The following is an 18967-nucleotide window of genomic DNA, read 5'->3' as shown; positions in this document are numbered from 1 at the left end:
ACTTCATTTCAACATAAGTAATCACACAAAATTATCTAAATTTGCTGATCACATTAGGAGATGAATTAGAAAGTTTTCTTCCCTTTAACAAAGCATTTGTGTGTTTGTGTGTGTGTGTTTGTGCTGACAACAGTTCTGATACATTTATCATATTGCTTGTGTTACTTTAGACAAAGGTATGAATTTGAGAAGGGGGAAGATTGACAGAGTCGGGGAGGGGAGTCACAAGTGCTCTGTGGTTGTAGATGCTCTTACCTTGCGTGGTCCCATCCAGTCCCATGATGAGTTTCATTGCTCTGATGATTTGCTCTGCCACTGGAGGGCTCATGGATGTAGCATAAACAGCACTATGTGAGTGGACCCGTATGTAATCCACAAGTTCCTTAAGCAAAGATGGGGGAGACCCAAAAAGAAGGCAAATAAATCTCAGTATCAGAGGTGAGCATCACATCTAGTCTTGCCTCCACCCATCAAGCAAAAGACATTTTATTTTTGAAGCTCAAAAGATGCATGTGACTTTAATGGGCATTACCAAAGTGCTTCTATTTGCTACCCCTTTAATCTCAGTCTCACCCTCAAAAATCTAGAAGCTATACAAAAGTGGGATACTGCACATTTGGAGCCGAAGTCTGTAAAGCAAAACCAGATTGTGAAGCAAAAATGATTCCCAAGACGTCTGTTGAATTCTACTATGTGAGAGAACTGACTTGGTATTGAGGAGTGTCCAAAGACTATAGGATATGGTTCTTGCCTTTGAGAATATTACGATTGTTCCCATGGAAATGTAGTGCTAGGAAAAGTAACAGTACATACAATAGGGCTACCAGATGCAGAGGATTCAGAGAGGACACTGCTGGCTGGAGCAGAGAGGGAAGCTTCCAAGGAGGAGATGGGATCGATTACATCTTGAAAACAGAGTTTAGAAAATGTGAGGGGAGGGAGTGCAAAAGGAAAAGCTGAACAAAGGTATGAAGGCAATAGCAGAAGGTAGATTGTTAACAAATGGCTGCATTTCCTTTATTTCCTATACCGTACATCTTTGCAATCCAACTTTGCAGCAACTTCCAAAAGATAGATGAATTGGACTGGTCACGTGTCTTTCCTTAACCAACAGAACGTTGTTCTGAACAACTTTGTGGGAGTTCACATGGGAGGGAAGAGAGAAACAAGCCATAGGCTAGTTTCTGGCATCTACAGTCCATGTATATAATTAAAATTAAGTTGCTGCCTAATCTTTTTTTTTTTTGGTGAATATAATAAAAACAGCTGGGCAGGTTTTGCCATATTTGAAGAATATGAAGGTGCTTCAAAAAGCTCATGGAGAGACTGGCATTGTGGCACAGCTGGTTAAGCTGCTGCTTGTGATGTTGGCATCCCATGTCAGAGTGCCAGTTTGGTTCTCTGCTGCTCCACTTCTGATCCAGCTTCCTGCTAATGCACCTGGGAAGGCAATGGAAGATAGCCAAAATCCTCAGGTCCCTGCCACCCATGTGGGAAACCTGTATGGAGTTCCTGACTTCTGGCTTTAGCCTGGCCCAACCCTGGCTATGGTGTGCATTTGAGGAGAGGCCCAGTGGATAGAGGATTCTCTCTCTCTCCCCCACCTCTCTCCCTCTCTCCCTCTCCACCTCCCCCCCACCGTGTGTGTGTGACTGCCTTTTAATTAATAAATCTTTTTAAAAAGTTCACGGAAAATGGATTAAAAAGTGTTTATTTTGATGGAAAATCCTTTGAAATCCATGCACACTTTTTTCATAATACACACTTCTCATGAACTTTTGGAAGATCCCTTGGATGTGCAGGATGCTGGCCTCATTTAGGGTATCGGCCATGTGGCTGGCAATCGGGAAGTTCACTTTGGAGGATCCAGGGCACCTGAACAGGAGAGCAGCAGTCACTTTCCAGAGCAGCTGCAGCCAGGCTGCCCTTCACATCTCAGTGTTCTGCCCCAATGGGCAGCAACAAGGATTTTCTTTCTCTGTAGAGAGTGAACACCTCCCCACAGGATGCTGGGGGAACCAAGGAGAAGTGGGGTGTGATAGACTCATGTGGACCTGTGTCAGGAAAGGAGTGTTTGACGACAGTGATCTCGCCAAGAGGATGAGGGGACTTAGATGTAAAGGAGGGGAAAGTCATGGACCTGTGCTAAAATCAGGAATAAGGATGGCATCTTATGGGCACACACCACAGGAGTAGTTGGGAGTCGAAGGGGAAACGTGTGCCTCTGAGATGAAGGAAGTATAATGCAGGAGTACCAGCACAGGCTCCTGAACCCAAATATTTTGGGATCAAATCCTGGCTTCGTGATTTACATGGGCAAGTGACTAAATCTGTGCCTGAGTTTTCTTCTTTGCTGAGAGATGACAGTAATGCCTACCTCAGAGTCTATGAGGATAAAATGAGTTAATGCATCAGTGGTGCTTCAAAAGGAGTCTGACATACAGTGAATACATGATGTGGTTGGTTATTATTGCGAATAGATGGCCAGTTCAAAGACTGTTGGACAAGTGGGAGGACCCCTTGGCCTGTCTTTATTCCAGCTCTCTCACCTTGCAGAAGGCAATGTTCTAGAGTTATTTTCTAGATGTTACATTCTAGACTTATGCAATTAAATGTGTTCTAGATCATGCAATTAAACACTGGTAGACCCAGACATCAAGCCAGGATTTTCAGCCCAGTTCCTCCTCCATCCTCACTGGGGTGGTGGCAGTAAGAGTGAAAAGGAAGGATAAGAGAGGGATTTTAAAGAGAGGAGTATGTGATGGCAGATGGAACTTTGAAGAGAGAATGAGACTAGAAGCTAATGCCATAACTGATATTCATCGTCTGCTTGAGGTTCCATTTTAAGAACTTTGCACATCAAGGTCTGCAATAACTCTATGAGGTAGGTCCTATTTTTGTCCCTATCTCATAGATGGAATAAATGAGTCACAGAGAGGTTCAGAAAATTATCCTGGAAAAGTGATGGGACAAGGATTTGGACCCAAAGTATCTGGCTCTAGAGTTCCCACCTTTATCACCACACCACAAGGGTGAGGGAGTTCTGATTGGCCAGAGGCCAATTCAACTTTTACTTACCCTGTGGTACTTTTTCTGATTCACAGTCTTCCTCTTTTTTGGGGGGGTGGGGTGTTGGGGAAAATTACTCAATATGCTGTATATACTCAAGTCTGTACAGTACTAAAGCACAGATGGAATCGTGTCAGTTCCCAAATGGTTCATGTCCTTGAGAGCAGGTGTGGTGTTACACGTTTCCCTTAAAAATCCATAGTGGAGAATTGGCGGGGGGCGGGGGGGGGGGGGGCATGGTGCATACTGGTGGCCTCATGGAAAGCAGACAGGGTTCAGAGACAGAGGAAGATGGTGAGGGTCCTTGAAGTGTATGGGAGGTGGTATACAAAGCTGCATTCTTGGAAACAAATGTAACAGTATTCTCTGAGCTTGGGGGCACTGCTGACAAACAGCTGGCAAGGGAACAAGGCAAAGTTACTTTGACCCCTGACTGAAAGGGCTCTTCCCAATGTTTCAGACCCCCAATTTTCCTTCAGAAATGGAGAGATCCCATAAAGTCAAGTCATGAGCATTCTTGTTTTAAATACATGCTCAGTGGTTCAGTATCACCCCTTTTTAACATCAGGACTGTCTTGTTCACAATTGTATTTCTTTTGGACTGAGTTTGCTCTCCCTGAAAAATCAGTTTGCTGACTGGGGGTAATACTGGGGGTAATTTGCTTGTGTGGTTCAGAAAGGAGAGCTCTTGAGTAACTTCTGGGGACCGGCAAGGAAAGCCTTGATTCTCGGTTACTGAGTGCCTTCCTTTATGTCCCCACTGGGTGCGATAAGTCGTGAGTTAAGAGCTGGCTTTGGTCTTTTGCAGGGTGAGTCTGGGTTGTGTCTTCCTTCAGGGTAGGTTAGAGGTCTCCTCAGACTGAGGTTTCCAAGTCCATGTTTAAGTTCAAAACTTGGATTATTTTCTTTACCCACAGTCCTGGAGTTGAGGGCAAGGGTGGGTTTTGGACAGGAAACCAGACAGGAGGCTCTTAGCATAAACATCTTGGTGCTCATTCTGTGACCCCCTGTTTACTTCAAAGGGCTGTTAAACACAGCCAGGGCCGAGCTCACAAGGCAGAGCTGGCTTCTGCCAGGGGCCTGCCTGTGCCTGGTGTGCAGACTCTGGGAGCTCACGCTCACCCCAAACTTGGCTGCGCTATCCCCCTTCCTTCCTTGAGCGTTCCAGCCCTGGAAACTATCAGTCAGGAGGGTTTTCCTTTGCTTCATTCATCTGCAAGTCTCTGGTCAGCCTGTCGAGGCTGTGGAAGCCAATGGTTAGCACCAGACAGGCAAGAGAAATCAGAATCCATGCCTGGAGAAAAAAGTGGGGTCTCCGGGGTCAGGCACAGCTCCCCAGCAACTAATGAATACAAATGAAAACAAGTGTAGGGCCATCAGCTTAGGCTTTCTTCAGAGAAGCCATTCATGGCATGGGGCTCCCTTGGGTGGAGGGGTCATTAGCTAACGTTTCATCTGAAAGATTTTGGAAGGACAGAATCCTCCAGGTGGGGTTCTTCACGGAGCACCTGTCGCAGCTCTAAGCTCAAAGTGAGCAAAATAGAGAGTACGAGACCGTGAGAGCACGCAAGAGAGCCCCGGCTTCCCAGTTCACTCCCCAAATGCCAGCAAACCAGGACTGGAAGTCAGAAACCCAGGAACCCCACTAGCTGAATCATCACTGCTCCCTCCCAGGGTCTGCAGTGGCAGGAGGCTGGCGTCAGGAGCCAGACACTACCATGTGTGGGCCTGGTAACTGCTGGGCTAAGCGCCCACTCCGTGTGCTCACTCTCCAGAGACTATATATATTAGCATTTTCTCCTAGGTGGGGAAAGAAAGCCAGACAGAAGCTCTCATTAGCTGAGATGAATTTGTCAGACATTTCTATGAGGGGAAGGCTGAGGCCAAAACAAAACCTCTGCTCTCTGGTAGCGTCTTAGCATCAAGTTGATGCTTTTCCCCTTTGTTTCTCAATGTTTCCCTCTCACTTGACTCTTCCAGATGGTAATGTATATAGCTCTGACCTTGGCCCACTGCATAAAGATTTCTAGAGCCTCTGGGACACTGTTATTGGGAATATGGTTCATCTATATCAATATTAACATTGTCTTTTAGAAAGGAAGGGTCAGGTGTTTTTTTGGTTTTCTTGGTTTTTGGATTCAAGTGATTGTTTTTAAATCTTGATTTACTAAGAACCCCATTTTCAGAAAAATGTTAAGTCTGAGTGTGTGCACTGTAACATTTTTATGGTGAATTTTGTTGCTATGTGTCTGGTGGTTTAGAATCCTGGATATTTTGCAATAACCCCCAAATTAAGATATACAAAAACATTTCAAAAAAGTCTGTGGAGAATGGAATTAAGAGATAAAGTTTATTTTCCATGTACTTTTTAAAACATCTCATATACTGCAAAATATCTTGGAAGACTGTGTGTATGAAATGCTCTAATTATTTAAACAGATAAGGATGAAGATTTTTTTAAAACTAAAATATTTTTATTTGCCAAATCCTATGTGCTTTCAGTTTAAAAAGCATAGCTTAAACCAAACCCAGAGTGAAAATTCTTCACAAAGTTATCCTCAGTTCAGGAGAATACATTGTATCATTTAAACTGAAGATACACATAATTAAAATTAACACAATTAAGAGAAATTAAAGGTACCTGGGAGCAGATACATAAGTTTTATTACATAATGGGTTCCTTGGCTCATTAGGCTGGGGAGAAACCAGTTTATCTCGGCTTTATGATCTCACCAAAACCATTCCAGCCACGTGTGTATCTATCTGACTGCTTTTTAAATCATAATGGGTGACACAGACAAGCAACTTCTCCAGCGCCCTCCTATCTCTTACTCACCCTTCACATCTTAAAAAGCGCTCTATTTTCAAAGTTTCGGATCTTGCTGCTTTTGGGCTTTCTTGCTCAGTATAGGCTAACAGGGCTCTGCCTAACACCCTTTTGCTTTCTGCCATCTAGTGGTAAGTTCAGAGTTTGCACTGTACTATGGAGAGAGAGGACCAGAGACTAGGAGGAGGAGTGGAAAAGGAAGGAACGAGTGATGCAGCCCTCTGCACCCAAATATCAGAATGAGTATTTTAAGGAACAATAAAATGAACAGACGTCCATACTTCTTCTGCATCCTGATTAATGTAAATAATCATCATTTTCGCAATTGCTCAGTATGTATCCTAAATGCATAGGAGTGATGCTGCCAAGAACGCCTATACTTTTAAAATCCTCCAGCTAACTTCAAGAGGGAGACTACGCGGGAGAACTACAGGGTGTCATTTCTTACTTCGGCTCGTCACCGGGCTTTGTGTAAAGTGTGTATCAATTGAAGGAACTCCAAGGAGAAAACTGTGACATCTACCAAATTTGACAGCATTTCAAGGATCTGCTTGCTCCAGTTTATTCAGGTGCCTTTCACTCTGGAAGCAGAGTTATGCCTGGTTAAAATGTTTGAGCTCAGAGCTCTGCTAAAGTAATCACCAAACCTCAAGCTCACAAAACATTGCAGTCTCGGTAAGAGGAGCTCCTAAATTTGAGGCCCTCTGATCCCACTGCTGTGAGCGCTGCGAGGGGAGCATTGAACCTTTCACCGGGTTTAGCTGACATGTGTAGGATCCTGGGCATGCTCTAGGTTTTCCGCATCACCCAGCTAATTCCCACAGGCCAGTGGAAGGAGGCTGAAAACGGAACGCTGGGAGCCTGGGATAAAGCAGTGCTTAGTGAGGGGTAAAGTCCACTTAAAACACTGAGTATTTTCAGCATCATAGCAGGGCGAGTGGCCAAGATGAAATCTGTTGTTTTAAATCACGGGCTTTGAATGACAGGACTGTTTTCTGCTGCACTCCTTGATCTGTCTAACTGGTTTACCAGGAGTTTTATTCCTTCTGATCACAATGGGCAAGGAATGGAGAAGTTTAGATAAGCCATTGGTGCCACCTGTGTGCACTGGTTTGCGGCCTGCTCTTCCATCTGGGGTGAGCCAGCACCACTGTCACACGATCTCTTTGGGGTGGATATAGGGTTGTATGAGATTGCTGTCAAGGTTTGGATAAGGCTGTCATATAATGGGGAGACATCTGGCCCCCTGATGCTCAAATCCGAGTTTGAATATCAGACTTTCCCTTTCCCATCCTCCTTCTCCTCCCCTGTCATCTCCATGTCTCCCCCTTCTCATTCTTCTTTTGAAAGATTTGTTTATTTATTTGAAAGGTGAGTGGGGGGAGAGAAAGAAAGAAGGAGAGAGAAAGAGAGGAGAAGGGGGGAGGGAGAGAGAGGGAGGGAGGGGAAGAGAAGGAGGGGGGGAGAGGGGGGAGAGAGAGAGAGAAATATCTTATATATCTTATATCTGCTGGTTCCACTCCCCAGATGGCCACAATAGCCGGGGCTGGGCCAGGTTGAAGCCAGGAGCCAGGAGTGCCATCTGAATCTCCCACCTGGGTAACAGGAGCGCAGTGTCTGCTTCCCAGGTGCATTAGCAGAGAACTTGATGAGAAGCAGATAGCTAGGACTTGACTCAGTACTCTGATAGGGGATGTGGGTGACCCAAGGGGCTGCTTAATCCACTGGGCCACAACCCTCTCCCATCCAGCCCCTCTTCTTTTAAAATGTCTTCCGAACATTTATTGTTTTATATTCACAAACCCATTGGTGGTACTAACACTTGAATAACAGAGCTAGCACTCATTTAAAAAGTCTAATTTCATCACATAAAATCTTTTAGGTATATAGATAAGATTAGAGAGTGGGAAGATTTGACCTATGGCTTACCCAACACTATGGAAAGAACTGTTTTTGCAGAGTATCTTAGAAGTACAATGGGTATTTCAAAAAGTTCATGAAAAAATGGATTAAAAGGTAAATTTATTGTGGTACAAAAACTGACATTCACACATAATTTTTTTTAAATAATATACATCTTCCATGAATATATTAAGATCCTTTTTATATATGGTTTTCAACTTTTTTTGCACAAAATAAACTTCTCTTTTAATTCCACTTTCCATGAGAGTGCCCACAAATGCCACTGATCCTGCCATTGTTCCGATGAAAACTCTCAAAACTCATAGCTTATAGCCTAACATAAGGTCAGCCTCCTTAACACCTGGCCTTTGCCTACTGTTACTATTACCTGCTTTGCGTTCTTCACAAAACACAAACTACTTGCAGATCTGTCTTGTAACATCCCCTAATCACTTCTGTGGCTGAGTATACATTATTCCTCTCTGAGGAATAATCCACTCTCCCATCACTTGTCGGCAAGGCTGACATTCATTCTGGAGACATCCCAGAAACTCCCCTAGTGAGTCGGTTATGCCTCTCCTTTGTACTGAATCTTGGGTAAGCTTTGGCATCTTATTATAAAGTGAGCACTCACTCCATGCTGCTCTCCACAATTAGAGAGTGAGCTCCGTGAAGTCCTTGGCCTCACCTGGGTGTGGATCCATTGTTACTCAGCTGCAGGGCTGAGTCAAGGTGAGGTGAACTGAGCTGAAGCTTCCCCGGAGTTCATAGCGGCCAGCAGATTTTAAAGACACTAGGAGTCTCTTACCTTCTTTCCAGCTATGTAACCTCCTGCGGCTCCAAAGCTTTTGGTGAACGTGCCCATGAGCACATCAACATCTCCAGGGTCTATTCCAAAGAATTCGGAAACGCCCCGGCCGGTTGGGCCCACTGACCCAATACTGTGAGCTTCATCTACGTAGAGGTAAGCTTTGTATTTCTTCTTTAGGGCCACGATCTGGGGAAGCCGCACAATGGAACCTTCCATGCTATGGCAGAAGCAGAAATGCTCGTAACTAATGAATACTCTCCTGGGGTGCTCTGTCAATCTCCCAGTACATGCACTGGGATTCTAGGTCCTCTGCTAGTTTTTTTATTAAATTGCTCTTCAGTGATCATATGTTTTCCCTGATCCAAGGTAACTAATAGAGTAACTAACATGTAATATATTGGAGTGAAATGGACATTTTGAGATTTGATGACTGTTTACAGCCCTTGTCTCTTCTGCTGAGGAGCTGTGTGTTTTTTCTTCCTACTATTTGTTGAACCCTCTTACTTAGCGTAGGGTTAACAGTCGATCATTAAGCAAGCTGAAAGTAGATCTTTATAAAAATTAAGAGTGGGAATGGGAGAGGGAAGAGAAGGGCTGGAGGGTGGGCAGGAGGGAGGTTAGGGTAGGAAGTTTCACTGTATTTCTAAATCTGTATACATGAAATACATGAAACTTACATTTTTCCATTTATGCATGAATTGTCAAATATTAAAAAGGAGGAATTGAAAACACACAAATATTAAAAGAAGGAATTAAAAACACACGAAAGAAAATTAGTTAGGACCTCAGAGTATTAACTAAGGCACAGTAAAAAGTCCTAAGGACCTCTTATTCAATACCTATTGAAAGTCAAAGGCTAATTTGAGGCACCTGGTGTTGTCTCCGCTTTCTACTCTTGGGGCAGTGAAACAAAGTTGAGCAACTATTTATGAAAACACAGATTTCTGGGTCTGTCCCCCAGAGTTTCTGATTGAGCAGGTCAGTGTTGAAATAGTACATTTTTTCCAGACTCCCCAGAGTTTCTGATCCCCATCATCAGGGACAGCACTTTGAGGACTGCTCCTGTAGATGAACCCTTTTGCATTAACCCATAGTGTAAGTTGCCAAACACTTCAAGTCCTGTCTCAGGGGAAAAATACAAAGTCAATAAATAAGTAAAATTAATAATATTTTATGGCACCTCTGGAAGTCAGCGGCTTTAAAATAACTGTTGGGGGTGGCGCTGTGGCACAGCGGGTTAAGGCCCCAACCTGCAGCTCCGGCATCACATACAGGCACCGGTTCAAGTCCATTTCCAATGCAGCTCTCTGTTATGGCCTGAGAAAGCAGTAGAAGATGGCCCAAGCCCTTAGGCCCCTGCACCCACGTGGGAGACCTGGAAGAAGCTCCTGGCTCCTGGTTTCAGATCAGCTCAGCTCTGGCCGTTGTGGCCATTTAGGGCTGTGAACCAGAGGATGGAAGACCTTTCTCTTTCTGTCTCTATTTCTCCCTGTAACCCTCTCTTTCAAATAAAATAAATCTTAATGCTTAAAAATATATATATATAAAAAAAAACCCCTGTCATCTCTCATCAGTTCTCAGGACACTTTGTAAGCTGTGTTCATAGTACACACAGTTTTGACTGCACTGGCAGGCAAGTACTATGAAAACACAGACTCACACACTCACCAGGCAAAGGAACTTGTCAAACGATTCAAGCTACCCTTCAATTTAGGTCATAAACTAATCAATTGAATCAGGCAGCTGAACTTCTTCCTAATTAGTTTATTAGGTTAATTTTCTTAATATAAGCTTCAAGGTTAGACTGATTCAGTAAAAAAGTAATATTTCCTGCCTCAGTTTTCTCATGTGTAAAAAAAGTATGATAAGGGAACCCTCCTCACAGGGCCTTTATAACAGTGACTGGAAATCATGAATGTAAAGTGACTGGTCCATAATTTAGCACTTGGGGAATTGTTATTCTTAGGATACAGCACTCAGAGAAATTGGTTGCAGTGAGGCCTAACCTGGAAATCAGGGAGCCCTCAACTGTGCTGTGCGTTGTGTCTTTCAGAATGAGGCATGTGGGTAGCATTGTGGGTGTCAAATATAACAAATGGCTTCAGGCTGTCAGAATTCTAGAGTTTTCTTCTCATCTTTAAACATTGTGCATGGGTAACACAAATAGGCTAAAACCTGATATGCCACAAATAACTATTCTTTGTTCTGGGTCTGAATTTGGCAGGGTCCAAAGCTAATGCTGAACAGTGTTTGTAGACACTCTGGGCGGCTAATTATCTATCCTTCAATGGGGCTGGTCTTGTTAATGTTAGGGGCCTGCCCACCTGGTTTATATTTCTTTCTCTAAGATTAATGACTGTAAAATACTGCTGATTTCTGGAATTAATGCAAGGGCATGTGAGAATCCTAGGGAGAATTCAGCTTTTATAAAGTTACATTCATTCACACTAAGTTTTCATTTTCTCAATGTGACCAGATTTGAATAGAACCTTTCCCTATGGTGGGGTATCGAGTCTGATGCTTGCATAAAAAAGGTTATCTATGTTATTCCTATGAATTTCTGTCCAAAAAGCAGTTCCAAAAGTGATAAAACAAGAACAGCATTTTATTCTTTCTTCCTGAATGGAAGGTTGTGTTTTTCTTTTGATTTCAATTGAATAAAAATAACTAAAATACAACTGTAGGTAAAGATAATTCTACCAGTTAATTTGAAGCTCTGTTCAGGGACTTGAAATATTCTTAAACCAGCAAGCCAGTGAATAATTTCTTTATATCTTTTCTATTACATAATGTATTAGCTAAGTGACAAGACGCCTTTTGAAATCTCCCTCTCACCACCTTTCCCTCTACATATAAACCATATTATCCACTGACCGAATTGGAAATTAAACCACTGGTTGGCCAATATATGTGGTGGAAAAATCTCTTTGGTGGTATCAAAGTATAACCCATGATTGGAAAGGAAGGTGAAAAGAATGAGAAAAAAGGAGTTAAGACTAATTAAAAGTTAACACTGTTTTCTTATTCTCTCTCTGTTTAAAACATAGAGATATAAGTTAGAATTTACTGCTGCCCTTCTCAGTCTAAAGTTACACTGTTCTGGGGAGGAGGATGGCTTACATTCCTAGAGTAGATGACATTCTGAGACTTGAGCACATGTTTACATATGTATTTTTTTTGGAAGGGACGAATATTTTTTGATGTCTTTCACTTTTGAACGTTTTGGCTCCAGAAGTGCTAGTTCATGGCCCAGGCTAACGCTCACCCCTTTGTCCCAGGATTAATTTTGGATGAATTTTTAGTTTTCTAAACCACTGTGAGCTGACAAGAAATTTAGACTTAGAGCCTTAAGACACAAAACTAGGAAAATGTGACTTTAAAACAATACTTGAAGGAAAATACAGATTAGGACACTAAAATAATGCTATTTCACTTTTAAATAAAAAGAAAAATCATGAGTTCATGGAACTTTAGGCTTCAAATTTCAGTGTCCCTATTTCATAGATGAAGAAGACACTAGACCCAGATAGGTTAATAGTAAAAGTCAAACTGATGATCTTGCATGTTCCACGTTTATGTCCCTGGATAAGGTCAGATGGGCTGACTCTTCTATACACTGAGCCTTTGTACCAACACTTGATTTTAAGCCCAGATCTGCTTCATCTCAGTTATGTGTTACGTGTTATCTGGGCCTCCATTTTTCCATCTTCACAATAATTTCAAGGGTACTGGGAGATTCACTCAAGATTCACACATGAAATGTTTAGTAAGGAGTAGACGTATGGTCCATGTGAGTTCTTTCCTCTGACACTGTCCCTTGGGTAGGTGAAGAACAAATAGCCTTGTTATACACATGGCTTATTGTTTTCCATGTTGCAACTTCCTCAACTAAAAATAAATGTAATGAGGAAGATGATGGCCTTCAGTGTGGGCTTTTTATGGACTGGACCTCTATTAAGTACCAGTTTATATGACTTCATTAATATTTACAAATGGATGAGGAAACTTTAAAAGTCCATGGAAAATGGAACTAAAAGATAAGTTTATTTTAGTTCAAACATTTTTTAAATCCGTGCATCATTATTTTATAATATGCAATTTCCATGAACTTTTTGAGTATCCCTTGTAGTCAAAGATTTAATTTTTTTGCAAAAAACAAACAAGGGTTAATCCAATTTTCCATATTTTTGAAGCATGTATGAAGGGTACACAGACTACTCAGAGACACTAGGATTAAAGCTCAAATCCCAGGTCTTCTTCCGAATTCTGTCTCCTCTATATTCTATGTAAAAATAATAATAGCTATGGATGGTGACATTTTTAATCTTATTATTTTTTGGAGTTTTCCATTTTTTTGGTCTTGGTATCTAGACTTTTCTGTTTATAGCCATGCCTAAAATGTTCCAATTTGTCTGACGGCTCTCTTTTGGAGTTACGAAAATAATTGATGTATGCAGGCTGTTGGTGGTGAAAAGTGCTTTGCATTTGATTGCAGATCACAAGCAGAGAAAAAACATCTGAAGTTAAAATTTGAGGGAAACTTTGGGTAGGTATCTACAAGGTGTGTTGTCCATGATGCACCTCAAAAAAGTGGAAGTGCATTTGTGAATTACAAATTTCACATTCCTAACCCTTTGGAAAATTCTCTGAGAAATAATTTCATCCTTTGGTGATAGCTGAAAATTATAACACTCCTCTGAAGGCTTTTCCTTTGCATTTCAGGGCCCTGTAACCCTTCACCAGGCTAGCTTTATTTTATAGACTAGGAAACCAAGGCCTTAAGACCTATCAAGGTCTGTTGAAGCAGTACACTGACTCCTATCTGTCAACGAGGCCTCTGGGTCTTGATCTCATTTAAAGGCAAGAATACTTGCGGGTGAGACAAAAAGAACCTCTTAATGAGGGAAGTTTGTGAACAGTACAGATTTTACTCTACATAGATGCCAGGTTGCTGGAGATGCTGTTGTAGTTTGCCTCCTCCAGAGATAACTTCCTGAAATCTTCCCATACACAAACTGATCCTCCCATCAAAAGGTGAGTTTATTTCACCTGCCCTTGAGTCTGGGCTGGCTCCATGATGTGTTTTAGCCAACAGGGCCCAACAGAAGTGACGCTGTGCCTAGCATCTCTTTAAGGCCTAACCCTTAAAACACTGCCAGCTGCTGCTTTTGTTCTCTATGTTGTAAGGAAGCTCCGGCTAGACTACTGAATGAGAAGAGACACTATCTACAGAAAGCTATGTAGAAGAGAACAAGGCACCCCAGTCAACAGCCAGTATCAGAAGCCAGATGTAGGAGTGAGGCCACGGACTCCTCCAGTGTTAGCCAAACTCTCAGTCCCATGAATGACCTCTAACCAATACCATGCAGAGCAACTGCCAAGTGGGTCCAGACAACCCATGGTAGCATAGGAAATAATAAATCATTGCTTATGCTTTAGGGTTGTTTGTGATTTGCCAAAAGATGCCTGAGCAGTCACCATTTCTAGTGCAACATAAATTGTAGGTGGATGCCATGAGGGCTTAGAACTGGAAATCTCCACCTAGCTCTCCTGTCCTGACATCATGGTAGAACACAGACCCAGAGTAACAACTCCTGGTTTCTCTATGAAACTGGTGGGAATATTTGACAGTAAGATGCTGGTGGTCCACTTAATTTCAGCCATGATCAAAGTGCTTAAAATGTAACTTTCCTTCAGTGGAGTCAAGTTCTGTTTATTTGCAATTGGGTTCTGTTTACTCTGGTTAAAGGAGATGCCAGTCTGCTCTCCTTCAGCCCATCTGTCCTTCCACTAGTCCAAGCCTGAAAGACAGGAGTTTAGATAAGGTCTCTTGGCTCCCCATCCAGGCTGGCAGCTGGCACAGAACACACAGGGAGAATGATTTACGCTTGAGGTTATGGTGATACAGGTTCAGTATGAAATTATTTCCCCAAAGCAGCAAGTTTAGGGCCAATGAGTACTTAATTATTCCAGAGCAGGGTTGGTTGACATCGGCTAATTTGAGCTAGATAATTCTTTTTTGCAGGGGAGGGTGGGGCTTTCTTGGGCACTGTAGGATCAATAGTGGCATCCCTGCCCTCTCTGTGCTCAATGCCAACAGTTCCCTACCACAGATGTGGCAACTGATCATTGCCAAATGTGCCTGGGGTGAGTGTACAGACAAAATCATCCCAATTGAAGCCCCTGGTATAGAGTGGTCTCAAAGACCTCATCACCAGGTCGTGATCCCCAGCCAGGCCTCAGGGGGAACTGATAAATAATATGGAAAATGGACTACTAGGAATTTCAAATGCAAACTTCAGAACTACTTCATAGCGCTGGGAGCATGCAAAACACCAGCCATTATGGAGCAGTAAATTGTAAAATTAAAATAAAAAATTATACTAGACTTATTTTAAATTTCAAGGAATTCATTTTTTTCTCTAAAAGGAACGGAGGTACATATCTGGATTAGGATAACCAACAGGAGAAATGTCCATGGTAATGGTAATAGATTCAGACATAGAATGAAATAAATTCAAGCTCAATCTACAGTATGAAAACATCAATCTGAATGGTTTAGTGGATGTTTTGTCTGCTCAGCATAAAAGGGATGGGAAAACTTGAAGCTAAGCATTCACCTTTGGATGCTCAAATCATCCCACTCCCATACCTCCAACTCTGGAACAAGAACTGCCCTTCAGGTCAGTCCTCCTTTGAGGAAATCAGGCGGGCCTTTGGTATTCTGAGGCCAATCATTGGCCAAAATTCAGTAAGCAGTTGGCCATTGGCTCTACTGTCCAATTAGTGTATCTGGGTCACCCAGGGAAACATGTACTACATACATAAAAACAAGGAGCATCATGATATTGCATAACCCAACTGCAAAAGGCCTTTGAAACTCTGGGGAATCTGAGAGTAAGGGAAAGAATCAACACAGGGCAGCAATATCTTGTGAGAACATTTTTGAGGAATGCTTCATCAGCATGTCAATCTCCAGTGTATCGCATGTATAATGTTGTCAAAAAGACAGGTGATCCGAAGCCTGATAGCTTCTGTTGGTAGCTCTGTCTCAGGTCCCTGTGTAATATCCATATGTAATCCATTTAGCTAGGAAAGGTCATCTTTTCCCCACTGGTCAGCTGGTGTATGCTAACATGTTGCTAGTTATTTACATACCTGTAGATGCCCTCAACCAGAATGAGAATCTTTTTCCAAGCTCTGCGGGTTCGAGGCTGGCCATAAATGATAGCATCTCTCAGGAGCTTTTCCAGGCTTTGCATGTCTTTAAATAATAGCAGAAAAGAAATTGAGTCACAAGTCATTTCTTTCTTGAGGAAGCATCAGATTTTTTAGGCTCATGCTCAGACTGGAACTTTTAGAGAGCAAAGAATCAGAATACTGAGAAGAGAGAACAGTCTAATTTTTAGTAAAACTTGACTCTGACAAGATGAGTAGTTGGGTTTGTACAAGTAGGAAGAGCAAGCTCTCACTGGAGGTGGATGATTTCCTAAGCTCTTACAAGGCTTGCTTCTCCTCCTTGAAAGATTTAAATTTTGCATGATATGCGTGTGTTAGGTTGAAGTGTTACTGTCAGGTTGATATGAACTCTTGGAGATAGAATTAACTGTTAGAGGTTAGCTGGGGTTTCAGAGAACAGCAGCATTGCTACCAGGCATCTCATCTTCTATACTTTGGGATTTGATTTTTGACATCCCCCAACTTCAGATATTTTAAAACTTGAAGGCAATGGGGCAGTTAGTATTCTCATGCAAAATATGTAAAGATTCCTGGAAACAATAACAGTAGCTCACAATCATTGTGCATCAGGTGCCTCATCTACGTGCAGGACCCTCTTCCTTTTTTTTTTTTTTTTTTTGTCGTACTTCATTTAATCCTCAAAAGAACCCTCTGGAGGAGGTATTAGTGCTATCTCTGTTTTATGTTTCAGGAAATAGATGCATAGATTTGGTAAACCAGCCAAGGTCTGTGATCCCAAGTGGCTGAGTCAGGATTTAAGTCCTTGTAATCACTACCATTCACTACCTTGTGTGACAGCCATTGTCCTCCGCAACCTCCATGATGATGTTGAGAAAGGGAGGAGGACCGTCTGGCAGAGAGTCTCAAGTATGGTTACTAGTGACATTTTCTTTATCTACAATCAGAGGTAGATGTCTGGTCGTCGCTGAGAGATCCTTTGGATCTCTCCGTGTAGAGATCCTTTGGAAGGGTTTACCTATCAACCCAGCTGTCTGATGGTTAATGGCAGGCTGTGTTTTAATTTTGTTTTTAGCTTTTAAAGTCTAGGGAGAGAGAGAGGGAAGGGGAAGGAGAGAAATGGCAGAGGTTTTAGATGCATGCTTTTTTGATTTGCTATATTTATTTGCACTTCTAGGTTTTCTCTTCTTTGAGAAGTAGTTCAGGCCTACCATCCAATCTTAATTTTAAAAAGAGGGAGATGCTACTGAACTTCTAGCCTGGTTGATATATAATGTTCACTAGGAGATAAAGATACCATGCTAACTGCTCACCAGAGGAGGAATCTAGCAAACATAATATGGAAGCCATACAGTTGACAGTGGTTTTTGACCACTGTAGACAAAGCTCTCAGGAAACCAGTGTTCACTGATTTACCATTCACTGGTCTAGGTTCCAATTAGCTGAGGTTCTTGGTCTCCATGTAGAGCCCCTCAGCTTTGTCTTCTAGTCCCCAGTCTGTAGTTGGATCCATTGTAGGGCATTCCCCAAAGCTGGGTAAATGCATTCATGAATCTATTAACTTTTCCCCATTGCAACACAGCCACAACCTCAATGAAGCCAAAAGGTATTTCCTTGAAATAAAAGTGTAGATGTATTTGTGTGTGTGTGTGTGTGTGTGTGTGTGTTTAACTGACCAAGTACATTTGAGCAACCCACATCCAAATATAGTTGCCTTCCTATGCACTGGAGTCGGGTATGATATCACTACAATTAGTAGTGCAAGATCAAAGCCTGCTTGCCAACAGACCCCTTGTTAGCATCCTGCCTTCTAAGCTCCCCAGAATCCATCCATTGGTGACTGCATTTTGAGTCCTGACATTCAGAAGAAGGATGTAACATACAAATAGGGGTGATGTGTTCTAGAGATCTCTCTTGGAAATACCAGGACTAGTGATATTACACTCCTTGATATTCTTGGACCTGCTTATGAAGACTTAAGGTATACATAAGGAAGAAGTGAAGGAATAGTTCTGATTCAAACATGCAAGGCCTGTGTACTAGAAATAGGCCCATTTTAGAATGCTACCAATAAAGCCCAGCATGATATGCGAACCAACAGATCCAAAAAGTGTCATTTTTCTTTGTTTATTAGCCAGAGATTAACTTTTAAGATGATAGGTCAGTTTAGATGTGGAATTAATCAATTTCACCATGATAATATGGGACCTGTGAAAGAAATGGAAGAGATGGTTGATATTCATTTTATTTCATCTCTCTCCTGCTCTCTTTTTCCTTTTTCTTTTATTTAAAAGACAGAGAGACAAGGGCAGCACTGTGGGGCAGTGGGTTAAGCTGCCATCTGCGGCACCAGTATCCCATATGGGCACAGGTTCAAGTCTTGGCTACTCTGCTTCCAATCCAGTGGTAATGGGCCTGAGAAAGCAGTTAAGCATGGCCCAAATCCTTGGGCCTCAGCACCTACACAGGAGACCCAGATGAAGCTCCTAACTTCAGCCTGGCCTATCTCTGGCTGTTGCAGCCATTTGGGGAGTGAACCAGCAGATGGAAGATTCTCTCTCTCTCTCTCTAATTTTGACTTTCAAATAAATGGATGAATCTTAGAGACAGACAACAGAGCATGCTCTCATCTACTGGTTCACTCCTCAAATGTCCATAACAGCTAGGGTGGTCCAGGCCAAAGCTAGGAGCCAGGAGCTTCTTCTGGGTCTCCCCTGTGGGTGCAGGGGCCCAAACATTTGGGCTATCTTCTGCTGCTTTCCCAGGCACATTAATAGGGAGCTGGATAGGAAGTTGAGTAGCCAGGGTCTTGAACTGGTGGCCATATAGGATGCTGGTGCTGCATATGTAGGCGGTTTTACCTGCTACGCCACAGTGCTGGCAGCTACATCATGATTTTTCAACTACCTTTTAGACTAGTTCACAGGTTCTCAGTCTCAACATTTCCAAGATGAAACTTGTGGCAGATCATATCACTGCCTCCACTTTGCAGACTGCCTCCCATTTGAGTCCTTTCCTATGGGACTTTACAGCCCTTCCCAGTGAACAGGTGGAGGGCCTTTCCCTGCCCCTTGACTTGAGTTCAGCCAAGTGACTTGCTTTGGCTAATAAAATGCAAAGAAGAGCCATTTTGCTATTTCCACACCTAGGTCAGAAAGGAT

General features: G+C 42.5%; 1 protein-coding gene and 2 long non-coding RNA genes across 9 annotated transcripts in view; 2 read left to right on the top strand and 1 right to left on the bottom strand.

Moving 5' to 3' along the window:
* Positions 1 to 18967, top strand: part of LOC149123418 (uncharacterized) — a 207965-nt gene that overhangs the window by 35781 nt on the left and 153217 nt on the right. The gene's annotated exons all lie outside the window — the stretch shown is intronic.
* Positions 1 to 18967, bottom strand: part of SPTLC3 (serine palmitoyltransferase long chain base subunit 3) — a 159547-nt gene that overhangs the window by 45375 nt on the left and 95205 nt on the right. Inside the window, exons 7-9 of the mRNA XM_002710970.6 lie at positions 15768 to 15873; positions 8607 to 8826; positions 256 to 382 (exon numbers count right to left, since the gene is read on the bottom strand). Of these exons, the coding sequence (XP_002711016.4) occupies positions 256 to 382; positions 8607 to 8826; positions 15768 to 15873 (453 nt within the window). The remainder of the gene's footprint in view (positions 1 to 255; positions 383 to 8606; positions 8827 to 15767; positions 15874 to 18967) is intronic.
* Positions 5557 to 18967, top strand: part of LOC149123419 (uncharacterized) — a 51451-nt gene continuing 38040 nt past the window's right edge. Inside the window, exons 1-2 of one of the 5 annotated variants that reach the window (XR_016215993.1) lie at positions 5557 to 7032; positions 8618 to 8762. This is a non-coding gene — a long non-coding RNA (uncharacterized LOC149123419). Of the gene's footprint in view, positions 7033 to 8055; positions 8531 to 8617; positions 8763 to 18967 lie in introns of those variants that run through there. The other 4 variants (XR_016215992.1, XR_016215991.1, XR_016215990.1 and 1 more) reach the window with 4 other exon arrangements.

The sequence above is a fragment of the Oryctolagus cuniculus genome, chromosome 11, assembly GCF_051225735.1.
Source record: "Oryctolagus cuniculus isolate XC-2025 breed Fujian yellow rabbit chromosome 11, ASM5122573v1, whole genome shotgun sequence".
NCBI lineage: Eukaryota > Metazoa > Chordata > Mammalia > Lagomorpha > Leporidae > Oryctolagus > Oryctolagus cuniculus.
Note: the sequence above shows the minus strand (reverse complement) of the source record. Positions and strands in the feature narration are given on the sequence as shown.